The sequence below is a fragment of the Eublepharis macularius genome, chromosome 15 (assembly GCF_028583425.1).
Source record: "Eublepharis macularius isolate TG4126 chromosome 15, MPM_Emac_v1.0, whole genome shotgun sequence".
NCBI lineage: Eukaryota > Metazoa > Chordata > Lepidosauria > Squamata > Eublepharidae > Eublepharis > Eublepharis macularius.
Window position 1 is genome coordinate 47,037,047 of NC_072804.1, and position 12,237 is coordinate 47,049,283.

Here is a 12,237-nt window from a genome sequence, read left to right on the forward strand (position 1 = left end):
TTTCTTAGGAAAATCTTGGGGCTTCCAGCTTGCGTACATTATGCGGCAATTTGCCTCGAGACAAACCAGAGACATTTCGTTACAAAGGCATGGATCTCAACCTTCAAATTCTGACTTTGCCTACATTTTCGAAGCGGGCCTAATAGTCTCATAATGTATATGTTACGCGAGTCTAACACATGTGACTGGTTGAACTATATCGAAAGGAAAATTACATTGATGGGGCTCAACATAGAAGATCTGTACCTTTTTTCTGAGAAGAATGCTTTTGTTAGAAATAAACAGAGGCTAATTGACGTGGAGATGCAAGACCTTAGAAGCCTCGCTTCGGGACATTGCTCTCCTATTCAATGGGAGATTCCATTTAGAGATGCGCCGGCAGAGTACTTTTCCTGTTTAATCGATCCCTGTATTCGAAGGGCATTTATGTTGGCCTGTTTTAATGTGCTCCCTTCTGCTGTACTATCTGGGAGATTCAAAAAAATCCCATTTGGAGAAAGGTTATGCCCCTGTGGGATGTTGGAAATCGAGGATACAGCCCATGTACTTTTATCGTGCAGATTTTATGATGATTTATGTGCATTTTATTTGGATTACCTACTGCAATCACTGGAGGGCAAATCTGTTGAGAGTAAGATAGTGAGTTTTTTAGCCTCAACCAAGGTTGAAGTCACTGAAATGGTGGCAAACTTCCTTTACCGTGTATACAAGAGGAGAAGTGTGTTTAGAATGTTTAACAATTAACAGGCTCCACCTGTTTTCAACACTGTTACGGTTATGCCAATAAAGGTTCTGTCTTGTCACTTATCTTCAAAATGGAACATACAGATATGGGCCTGCTTCTTTGATTTGGAAATCTTCTTCTTTTCTTCTTCTTCTTTTTAGTAACAGAAGTAGGCCAGGACCACAACTCTGGAGGAAACTGCAGCTAGTCTTCAAATAGTTAGTGGTGGGAAGTTCCCTCGAGTCATAGCTAACTTACAGCAAGAAACAAACATAGAGTGGTTTGCCATTGCCTGCTTCTGAGTAACGACCATGGATTTCCTTGTCGGTCTCCCATCCAAGTATTAATTATTACCAACCCTGCTTAGCTTCGGAGATCTGATGAAATGAGGCTAGCCAGGGTCATCCGGGTCAGGGTGAGTTTCTAGGACTATAATAATCACCCCCTGCACCTAAACAACACCAGTCTCATCAGAACAAAATGGTTCGCTAGAGAACAATGACGAATTCTGCAGATATTCCTGGAACTCGAATTGTTTTATGTAGGGATGTTGCGAGTCTTTTCATTCCATCCATCGTCATTACAGATATTGTCACTTCATGGTTTAAGCACAACTAAGATGGAAAAACGTGCATTTTATAAAGCTGGAATTTGGCTTGAAATATAAAACGACATGAAAAGGAAACATCCCAAGTGCAATTCGCACTGGTGTGGTGTAAAACACCATCAAGTTGCAGCTGACGTATGGTGGCCCCACTGAGTTTTCAAGGCAAGAGATATTCAGGGGTGGTTTTTGATTGATAGCCTGAACTTCCTTGGTGGTCTCCCATCCAAGCACTAACCAGGGCCAATCCTGCTTACCAGCTGAGATCTGATGAGATTGGGCTAACCTTGACCAACCAGGCCAGCACCCAAGTCACCCTGGGCTCCCACTACCCCTTGATGGACAATAGGAGCAAAAGTGTGGGCTGGAACTGGCACTACATGCTGTGACATCCTTCCAGTTGTCTGCCCCAAAGTGATGTCACAGCATCATGTGATGCTTTAGTGATTTCTCAAACCTCTATGATTTTTACTACAAATATCCAGGAGATTCCTAGAACATTTCTGTTGCCATGACATCACTCTTAGGTACACAACCAGAAGTGACATTACAGGTTCACACAATGCTGTTTTCTGCAGTCTCAGACCCCAGTTACTCCCAGGGGTTGCCTAGACCCTGAAGCTGTTTGTGTTTCCAGCAACTTGGTCTAGAAATGATTGTTTTCATCTGTAAATCATGAAAAGCTTCACTTCCTGGTTGTCCAAGTTCAAGGTCAGGGCAGATTACACGTAGCCCCACCCTATGACTGAATACCAAAAAGGATCATTGAAATCGGTATTGAAATAATCCTTTTCGTTCCACTTGGCAACCTTACTGCAGCCGGAGGGGAAATGTGCAGGGATGGAAACCACTACTATTACTTCCTGCAAAATAAAAACAAAACCACCTTTCCCGTCTTTGCTTTCAGTACTTTTGTTGCTTCCTTGTCAGTGTGAAATACTGAAATCTGTCAAACCCCAAATGGAAAATATGTGCAATCGAACAGAGAACTTTTCTCCAAAACCTGCCACAGATTTTTATTTTTGATGGTGCCTTTATTTTTAGGATTTCAGGGCATTGTACATGGCAGAGATTTGAATTATCGTTTCCCAGTTCCTAGGCCAACACTCAAACCACTATGTTACACTGGCATTATGCAATAGGTGCTTCAGTTAGGGTCATTTCACTGAAATGAAATTAAGTCCAACTCTCATTGTAGGATGGGGCATCCATAGGCAGAATGAAACCACACATTTAAGCAATCTCATATTTGCTGTCTGCCCCACCCGCAAAAATTAAGATATGTAAATAGGATTCAATTGTTGACATTAAAAAACCCCACACATATTCAACGTGCAGTTGCATTCACAACTCCAAATTCAAAATTGGGGAGAAGAAATGTATAAAGTGGCAAGCATCCACAAAAGTCTGTTCTACGTCTAGTGCGCCACACGTTCTTAGAACTTGTTGCAGTCTGCTTCTAGCTCAGGGTTCAGTATGCTGACCTCCCAGTTCTTTGCAGCATGGCTGCAGGAGAAGGAATCAATGGCTATGCCAGTTCTTCCTAATCCACTTGAAGATGATAATCTAACAGCTCCCTTTCCTTCATCATTGTCTCTGGAATTCTTGCAGCAGGGCAAAGAGCAATTTGGTATAATGAGCCTGACTCTTCTGTACATGCCAGTCCAGCAGATGCCAACATTTCGTCGGATGGCATAGGACGAGAAGAAGAAGATGAAAGGATCCAAGCAAGTGTTGAAGGAGCTGAGGGCAAAGCTATAATCTCTCCATTCAGGGTCTTCATAATTTATGACTCCAAAAATGTGGGAGATGTTAAAGGGGCCAAAGCAAATGGCAAAATTAAGCAAGGTGACCACAGCCAGGCCCACCGACCTTTGCTTCCTGCGGCGCTGGACATTGGGCAGGGAGGCTAGGATGTGGATGACATTGGCATAGCAGAAAAAGGTGATGATAAAGGGGATACAGAAGAGAGCGAGACAGAGTTCAAGCCGGAAGGGGTAGATGATCTTTTTCTGCCATTCATTAAACTCCTTAAAGCACACCACATGATTGGAAGGGTGCTGTGATGTCTCCATTGAGTCATTATGCAGGGACCTCAGAACAAAGACGGTGCTGCAGTGGGAACCGACCAGCAGCCAGATGAAGATGCTGGCCACTACTGCATAGGCCGACCTGCGGTTCAACTTATACTTTATGGGAAACGCAACGCCCAGGTAACGTTCCACGCTGATCGCCGTGAGGAAAAGGGTGCTAATGTAGATGCTGCTGTGGAAGGTGCAGCTGGTGATGCCACAGAGCACCTCAGGAAAATGCCACTCATTTTTGTGGGCAGCCTCTGACATTTTGAGAGGCAGGAAGACCAGAAGCATGATGTCAGACAAAGTCAAGTTGAGCAAGAGGATGTCTATGGGGGCTGGCTTCTTGCGGACTTTCATCAGGAAGGTGTAGAGGGACATGAGGTTGGAAGGGAAGCCAATCAGGAAGGTGATGATGTAAGTGGCAAGAATAACAGCATAATTGGTCATCCTCTCAGCTTCTGTAAAGGAAGGGAGGGATTGTTAGATACGAAACTAAGGCCTAATCCACACTTCCCTACCTTCCGCTTTTTATATGCAACAATTGCGCTGGATTCTATCCCGCAATGTCCCAGTCTGTGTTCACATCCCCTCTTTTACTGCGCCAGCGTCGCCGTATGCTCCATTCACATTCCTGGGAGAATCATGCAATACGGGACGGGTTTAGATCCCCCGTCGCTGATGACGACATCACGTAGCCTTTTTTAAAAAAATTAATGCTAGATTTTCGCAATATTGATTTCCTGCTCAATAGCAATGGCGGGGCCACACCCTCATTGATGCCTGTGATTGGTTAATGTTACCGCTCAACTATAATTATAGGATAGCTATTTTCTGCTATATCGATAGTTTTAATTAAAAAAAAAACAAAACCGGAGTCAACCTTTGCCGGCACAGTCCGCTTATCAGAAATTACCTAGGCTCTCCTTCGGTACTGGAACATTATTTACTGTAAAAAAAATGGCAACCCCCTTGCTGTCTCCACGGGCTTTTTACAACGCCACTTCCCAAACCGCTTATGGGTGATCTTCATGAACGGGATTACGCAATAGTGTTAGGAATGCCCCCCTTTAAAAAAATAAATAAACAGGACAGGGGTGCACGCATACCTCAAACAGAGTTGGGACCATAAGAATTGCTTGGCAAAGAGGGAAGGTGTTCCGGAAAGGCAAGAAACAAGGAAGTGGGGGTGGTTAAGAGGGGGCGGTCTCTTTGGGAACCGCTTCTTTTTGTTCACATCCATGGTGAGAACTGCACAAGAGAAGCATTTGAAAGCGTGACAACATCGTCTGAGGTGCAGTGCAACAGATACGATAGAATGGCAGGGTTGAGGTAAGAGTATGTGAACAGCCCTCTGAGAAGCGCATAAATGGCGGGAAAATAGCGGCAAACTTGAGCCGTGTGGATTCGGCCTAAGTCAGGAGGCATGGTTCTTAACACTCAAGGGAAAAAAAGGGAAGAATACAATTGCAGGCTTCCCCCACCAACTGATGGCTGCCCTGATCCTTGAGTTTTGATTCACTATCAAAGCAAAAGAAAAGTCGAATGATAAATTAAACACAGGGGAATTTTTAAATCCTACTTTCAGGGAACACTTTAAACATCAGTTCACGATGAAACCCGCACACGTTTTAACAGATTCTGAGTTACATTCTAGGTCTCCTTCTCTTTGGGTCTCATTTGCTGATTCATACCATAAACCCATTTAAACAGACAATGCATCTCTCTCTCTCTCTCTCTCTCTCTCTCTCTCTCTCTCTCTGCCCGCCTGCCTGCCTGTTGTGATTCCTGGAACTCTCCAGCCCCCACCTGGAGGTTTGCAAATGTGGCTGTGGCTGGTAGTTGCAAGGAAACATTGGTTATGATTGGCAACCCATTTTTCAGATTTCCTCACAGTGTATCACTACTCCAAGATTCTTAAGAACACAGAAAAAGATTTTACTACTTAAATGCTGCCTACTGCTAATACAAAGATTCCAGACGTGTCAGTCTGTAGCAGCTAATAACACAGGGATCCATCTTATAGCATAACAAAATTTATTCCAGCAGATCTCATTTCACCAGATGCATGAGGTGTAAATCTCTCAAGCTTATTTACATACACAATATGGTATGCTAATGCTAAAACAAGAGGCCGAGGTTAGACCAGATCTGATTTAATGCCTATTAAGTTCTCCTCGAGAGGGTCTAAAGCACACTCACTGCTAGATAGGCAAAGCCTAAAATCTAGTGCCGGATGCAATGAGATGAGATGATACGATAGGAAACAACATAGGAATAGCTTCCAGTTTCAAATCTCAATTGACAGCTGCTCTGCTCGGTCTCCAAGGAGAATCACAGCGTTTTGAAGATAAGGCCAACCTGCCGTCTGTCTTCCAAATGCAACTGGGCAGCAGGTTTTTTGTGGACTATTTTTTTTTAATGTCATGAATTTATATGGTGCAATAAAAGCAGCCACTTTGGCCATGTGGAGGAAGCAGAGGCGTTAGGCAATCAACTCCCTCTTTAAAATAGAAAAGCGAACTAGGGTGTCATTACCAAAAGTTTATCCCCCAGACTGGGAAGAGATCTTTTTTGATTGCATCATAAAAGCCCAGTGTTTTGCAAACTTCTAATTCTATTGTGTCCCAAACCGATTAGATTTCCTATCTCCTTAGAAAAGCCATTGGTGAACTTTTGCGGTGTGTGATTTACAAACAAAAGAGAATCAGCAGATATGTGTGTGTGGGAGGGAGTATCCCCCCACTTATCAATTAACCCACCATTCCCCCCAGCGGATTACCTAAAAAAGCCCTTCTAGGAGAAAAATGTCTCCGGGAGTAGGGTGTGTAGGAGTTCTGCAGGGAAGACTCTACAGACGTGCCAAGAAAACATCTAACCGCACCCTAAGATTGAATACTTAAAAAGATTTCCTTGGAAATCAGTACTGAACCTGTGATGCAATTCATGTCGAGGCTGAGTTATTGTGGTTAGGGTGTTGGCTATTGAAAATCCAGATTCTAATTTCCACTCAGCCACGAGACTCACTGGCTGTGTCATCCTAAGAAGAGATCCCCACTCACTTCATCATGGGTAACCTTGGCTTAGATACAGTCTTGCAGCCCAACCTGCTTCACAGGGCGGTTGTGAAGGCAGAGTGGATGAAGTGAGAATGATGTACAGTAGCCTGATCTCCTCAGAGGAAGAGTGGGATAAACCTTCTCCTCCCCTGTGTTTCCTTTGGCAGATGGTACTGAATTGGGACAAGGAAGCTGCAAGAGTACTGTGGCAACCGACAGAAATGGTTTTGCTTTTATTTTTGCTGGAAATTCTAGGAGTTGTTTCCAATGCTTACACATCTCTCTCCTGACTAGAAACTTTAAAGGTGGAACTAAACAGGCAGTAGGGTTGCTACCCAGATAACAACAAAAACAACTCCCCCCCAAAACAAAAACCATGATGTCACTGCTGACTTATATGGAACTTGATTTAAGTGTTCATTTTTAGGATGGGATACCAGTATGCCTGTCCTTTAATCAGAATCATAGTTGGAAGGAGATAGATCCAGAGGAGTTAGCCGTGTTAGTCTGAAGTAGCGAAATCAAAAAGAGTCCTCCTCCTCCTCGATCCTGGGTGTAGTAATTTAATGTAGATGTTACACATTTTCAGACAGAGATGCACACACACACACTCCATACTCTACTCTGTCTCCAGTGCAGGCACACAGTAGACAGCCAGAGAAAGAAGGAGAAAGAAAACATAATAGAAGTATTATTCTGGTTGTCATCTTGCTGCATTGAATTAAAGGTGATGCTCAATTTGAGGACGTTTGTTTGTGTTTAATCAAAAAGAGTCCAGTAGCACCTTTAAGACTAACCAGTTTTATTGTAGCATAAGCTTTCGAGAATCACAGTTCTCTTCGTCAGATGCATGGAGGGCCAACAGAAACTGGTCAAATATAGAGGAGGAGAGGGGAGGGGGGGAAGAGAGGGGAGACGCAAACAACCCCTTTGATATGGAGATGCAAACAGCTCCTTTTGATGTGGGGATCAGTTTGCTTCTGTAAAGGTTCAAAGGAGTTTGCCGTGTTAGTCTGTAGCAGCAAAATCAAAAAGAGTCCAGCAGCACCTCCAAGACCAACCAATTCCACTGCAGCACAAGCCCTCGAGAACCACAGCCCTCCCCGCCAGATGCATCTGACAAAGAGAACTGTGGTCCCCGAAAGCCCACGCCAGGGACCTCCAGGGTCATCTAGTCCAACCGCCAGCACAATGCAGGAAATTCACAACTACCTCCCCCCCACACACCCACAGTGACCTCTGCTCCATGCCCAGAAGATGGCGAAACACCTTCAGGATCCCTAACAAAACTGGCCTGGGGATAATTGCTTCCTGACACCAAAGTGGCGATGGGCATTACTTGGGCACGTAAGAAGGGGCTACGAGAACTAAGCACTGGTGTAACCCTTCCTGCCCTCCCTCTCATGATCTGCCCAGGTTCACAGAATCAGCATTGCTGTCAGACAGCCATCTAGCCTCTGCTTAAAAATTGCAAAAATCAGCTTTTCATGGTCTAGACCAAAACAGACAGATGCACGTTGCTTCCTATGCCATGAAGGGGATTGCTACAGGTCAGGGCCAGTTTGAAAGCAGGTGACTTCAGGTGAGGCCTATCCCAGTGGGACACGCCCTCTTTGTTACAGACATGGGTTTGATCTTCCTTGATTTGGCTCAGATTGTACTTTAGTACAGACATTTAGATACACAATGTGATCCTTGGTTCTAGAATCCAGCCCTAGCAAGCACAATTTTTTTTTAAAGGTTGGGAAAATTAGAGACCCGCATATCACACAGATAAGGATGCATTCAGATTTTTGATCCCTGCTGGTTTATTCGGAAACTCAAAATTTCAATTTTGCCACTTTGTTTGTATGAACTGATTTGTGTGATTTTTCCGTTGGTTTGTGCCATTTTGTGTTTCATGCCCTTTTCTTTAAAATGTACACACCTTGACCTGGGTGGCCCAGGCTAGCCTGATCTTGTCAGATCTCAGAAGCTAAGCAAGGTCAGCCCTGGTTAGTAATTGAATGGGAGATCATCATAGAAGACCAGGATTGCTACGCAGAGGCAGGTAATGGCAAACCTTCTCTTGCCTTGAAAACTCAATGGGGTCACCATAAACCATCTGTGACTTGATGGCACTTGCCACAGTCAAAATGTACACATTTTCCAATATTCGTTGTGCTTTGATAGCACATATATGGCTTAAAGGAAACCAATGAAGCAAGCTTAGCAGCAAGGAAAATGGATGGAGTGAAAAGGCTGACAGCAAAATATGAAAAAGAAGGGAAAGAGGGCATTTTTAATCCCCCCACCCTATTTAGGCCCTGACCTGGATAACCCAGGTAAACATAATCTCGTCTGATCTCAGGAGCTAAGCAGGGTCAGCCTTGGTTAGTAATTGGATGGGAGACCTCCAAGGAAGACCAGGGTTGCAGAAGCAGGCAACAGCAAACCACCTGTTAGTCTCTTGCCATGAAAACCCCACCAGGGGTCACCATAAGTCAGCTATGACTTGAGGGCACTCACCACCACCACCCATTCGTAAAGCTTGGAGGCCAGAAAAGTCTATGTTTGGAATGACGTAAAGCGATTGTTTTCAATGCAAAACATTGTTTTTCTTTTAACTTGCTAGTATTATGTACATAAAAACTATCATGAGCTGCCCTGGGTGTAGGAGGACGGGAGATAGAATAACTTAAACACAAACATAGATCCAGAGGAGTTAGCCGTGTTAGTCTGTAGTAGCAAAATCAAAAAGAGTCCAGTAGCACCTTTAAGACTAACCAGTTTTATTGTAGCATAAGCTTTCGAGAACCACGTTCTCTTCGTCAGATGCATGGAGGGCAGAAGGAAACTGCCCTCCATGCATCTGACGAAGAAAACGTGGTTCTCGAAAGCTTATGCTACAATAAAATTGGTTAGTTTTAAAGGTGCTACTGGACTCTTTTTGATTAAACACAAACAAACGTCCACAAATTGAGCATCACCTTTAATTCAATGCAGCAAGATGACAACCAGAATAATACTTCTATTATGTTTTCTTTCTCCTTCTTTCTCTGGCTGTCTACCGTGTGCCTGCACTGGAGACAGAGTAGAGTATGGAGTGTGTGTGTGTGCATCTCTGTCTGAAAATGTGTAACATCTACATTAAATTACTACGCCCAGGATCGAGGAGGAGGAGTAATGAGTGACTCACATTTTTATGGAAGTGATACACATTTATTTGAGCTACCTGTGATATGGCCATCCCATTCTACCTCTTGAGAGCTCCCCTCTTCCTTTTTATCCTAACAACAACTCTATGAGGTATGCTGGGTTGAGAGAAAGTGAGTGCCCCATGGTCTGCCAGTGAGCTTCACGGCATCTCTCCAGATCTCATCAGATACTGTAACCCCTATGCCACACTGGCTGTTATAGACATACATAAACTGCAGAGTTATATGAAGAAGAATGTCCAGCATTTAACACACAAAGCCATCTTTACCTGTTAATTCATTAATCTATGTTGTTAACTGCTTCTTTATATAAATAATAGTAATAATAATAATAACATTCAATTTATATACGACCCTTCAGGACAACTTAATGCCTGCTCAGAGTGGTTTACAAAGAGTGTTATTATTATCCTTACGACAATCACCCTGTGAGGTAGGTGGGGTTGACAGAGCTCTGAGAAGCTGTGACTGACCCCAGGTCACCCAGCTGGCTTCAAATGGAGGAGTGGGGAAACAAACACGATTCTCCAGGTTAGAGTCCTGCCGCCCTTAACCACTACACCAAACTGGTATTCAGTCATCCAGTAAGAATATTAGATTAGATCCTGTCAGCTTTTCCACTCTATCTTGCATGACTCTCCTACTCACTTCAGCCACTATCTTGCATGACTTTTGTCTATGTGGGTTCCACGATCCCCCATGTGGCCTTTTTGGTGGTCAGATTGGGGCTCTTTCTTCCCTTCAGTCAGAGGAAAAAGTGGTCGAATCCAGCACATTAAAACAAGGACTATTAAAACAGCGGCTAAAACAGGGGAAAAAAATAAAGCGAGCAGGCAAAGAAAAGCTGATAAAATCAGAGCAACGAGATAGTTGATAAAAGCTGATGAAATCAGAGCAACGAGATAGTTGATAAAAGCTGATGAAATCAAAATGACGAGAGGTAGATAAAAGCAGCAAGCTCAGCATAGCACAAAATACCAACAAGTGTTGCAGTAACCCCCCTCATAGTTTCTTAAAATAGTTATCTTCTGCCTTTTATCTTCCTACTACTTCACCCCCCCCAACAAGGTAACATTGTATATTGACAATTAATGCCACCCAAGTGAGACTGGACTGCAGTCCAGTTGTGAGTTGTAAAGATCACATGTTTATCCATGCATACACACCTCTGCCTTTCCTTCAGTTGCAAAACGGTTGCCTCAGGAGAAATGCTGCAGATAAAACAGATCATGGAAACGGAGTTCAGTTGTCCTCTCGTGGCAGGGAAGGTGGCTGGTTTGGTTTTGGTTGGGGACCGGTCTTGTTTTGGACACTGTTGGCTTTGCTGTTTCCGAGAGAGCTCTCCTGGCTGCGTTGGCTGTTACATATGCCCATTGAAGGCAAACAGTAATAGGAGATCAGATCTTTAATGAGAGGCACGCTGTCTGGTGCCAGGTCCCAAGATGCATTTGGAGAGATTGCCATATGGGCGTATTAATCTCTGGGCTGTCAGGCTGCCAGCCAGTCAGTAAAAGGGATGAACTTCACAAGAAGTCAGAGATAAGATCTACCTCCTCAAGCAAGGGATGACTCCTGAAGAGCTCCAGAAGAAGGAACCCATTGTGAGATCCCAAGAAAGTGATGTCTTGAGCGTGTCAGAACATTACCCAATCTTTATCAGAGCATACTATCTCTGTAACATAGCAAGTTGCTTTTAGGAGTTAAAGAGCCCTTGTTCCAGGTCTATTCTCATTCAAAGAAAAGAAAGAATATTCATTGAAATAAAGAGTACCCAGCAAGCCTCCATGGACCAAATGCTATAGTGGTGAGACTATTATGTGGGTGACCCAGATTCGAATCTCTGTTCTGCCATGGAAGTTCACTGGGTAACCCTGGGCGAGTTTCTTTCTGTGTCTCAGCTTAACCTTCCCAACAGGGTTGTTATTGTGAGGACAAATTAGAGGACGGGAGAACACAGAGCCTCTCTGGGTTCCCACTGGGAAGAAAAGTGGCAGGAGCATGTGGAGTGGGGACATGGGGGGCATTTGGTGTCAAGTGTGCCAGGATGTCACTTCTTAGAAAACCCCAAAGTAACATTGGGTTGCTCTAGAAATTGCTGAGAACTCTATGGTAAAACCATACTTTCCCCAGGAAATGACGTAATGGTGCAAATAATGCTTATATTTTAAAAATATTTTCTCCATCACCACCTGGAAAGCAGCAGGCAATGAGGGCTGGCCGTGGGAAGCCTGGCAGCATATTCTAGCTGTCTTGCACACAGTCCATTTAAAAAAAAAAAATACATTGGCAACTCTACCTAGCCACTGCTGTGCAAATGGGCCTGAAAGCAGATCTCCCCCAGGTCAATGAAATGGCTTTCCAAGGCCAGCTATCGTCAACCACTAGGTCCTTTCGGCTCTAAAGCGGCAGAACACAAGAAGACATTGCACGTAAGATTTTGCTGCTGTGACCAGGCAGTTTTGGGGCAGATGTAGAAGGGTCTTTTTATCTCAGGTTCTGAACTTCAGGAGAGTTGGCAACTCAAGACGTGGTTGGTTGCACAGAATGCTGAAGCGGGTGAAGAGCCTTTTCTCTGCTG

General features: G+C 44.0%; 1 protein-coding gene across 1 annotated transcript; it reads right to left on the reverse strand.

The window, feature by feature from the left end:
• Window positions 1-2,352: 2,352 nt before the first annotated feature.
• LOC129343237 (free fatty acid receptor 2-like) lies at window positions 2,353-11,043 on the reverse strand. Its single transcript, XM_054999342.1, has 2 exons — window positions 10,826-11,043; window positions 2,353-3,864 (listed from the first exon to the last, which is right to left on the reverse strand). The coding sequence occupies exon 2, from the start codon at window positions 3,851-3,853 to the stop codon at window positions 2,765-2,767; it is 1,089 nt and encodes a 362-aa protein (XP_054855317.1). The 5' UTR covers window positions 3,854-3,864; window positions 10,826-11,043; the 3' UTR covers window positions 2,353-2,764.
• Window positions 11,044-12,237: the final 1,194 nt, after the last annotated feature.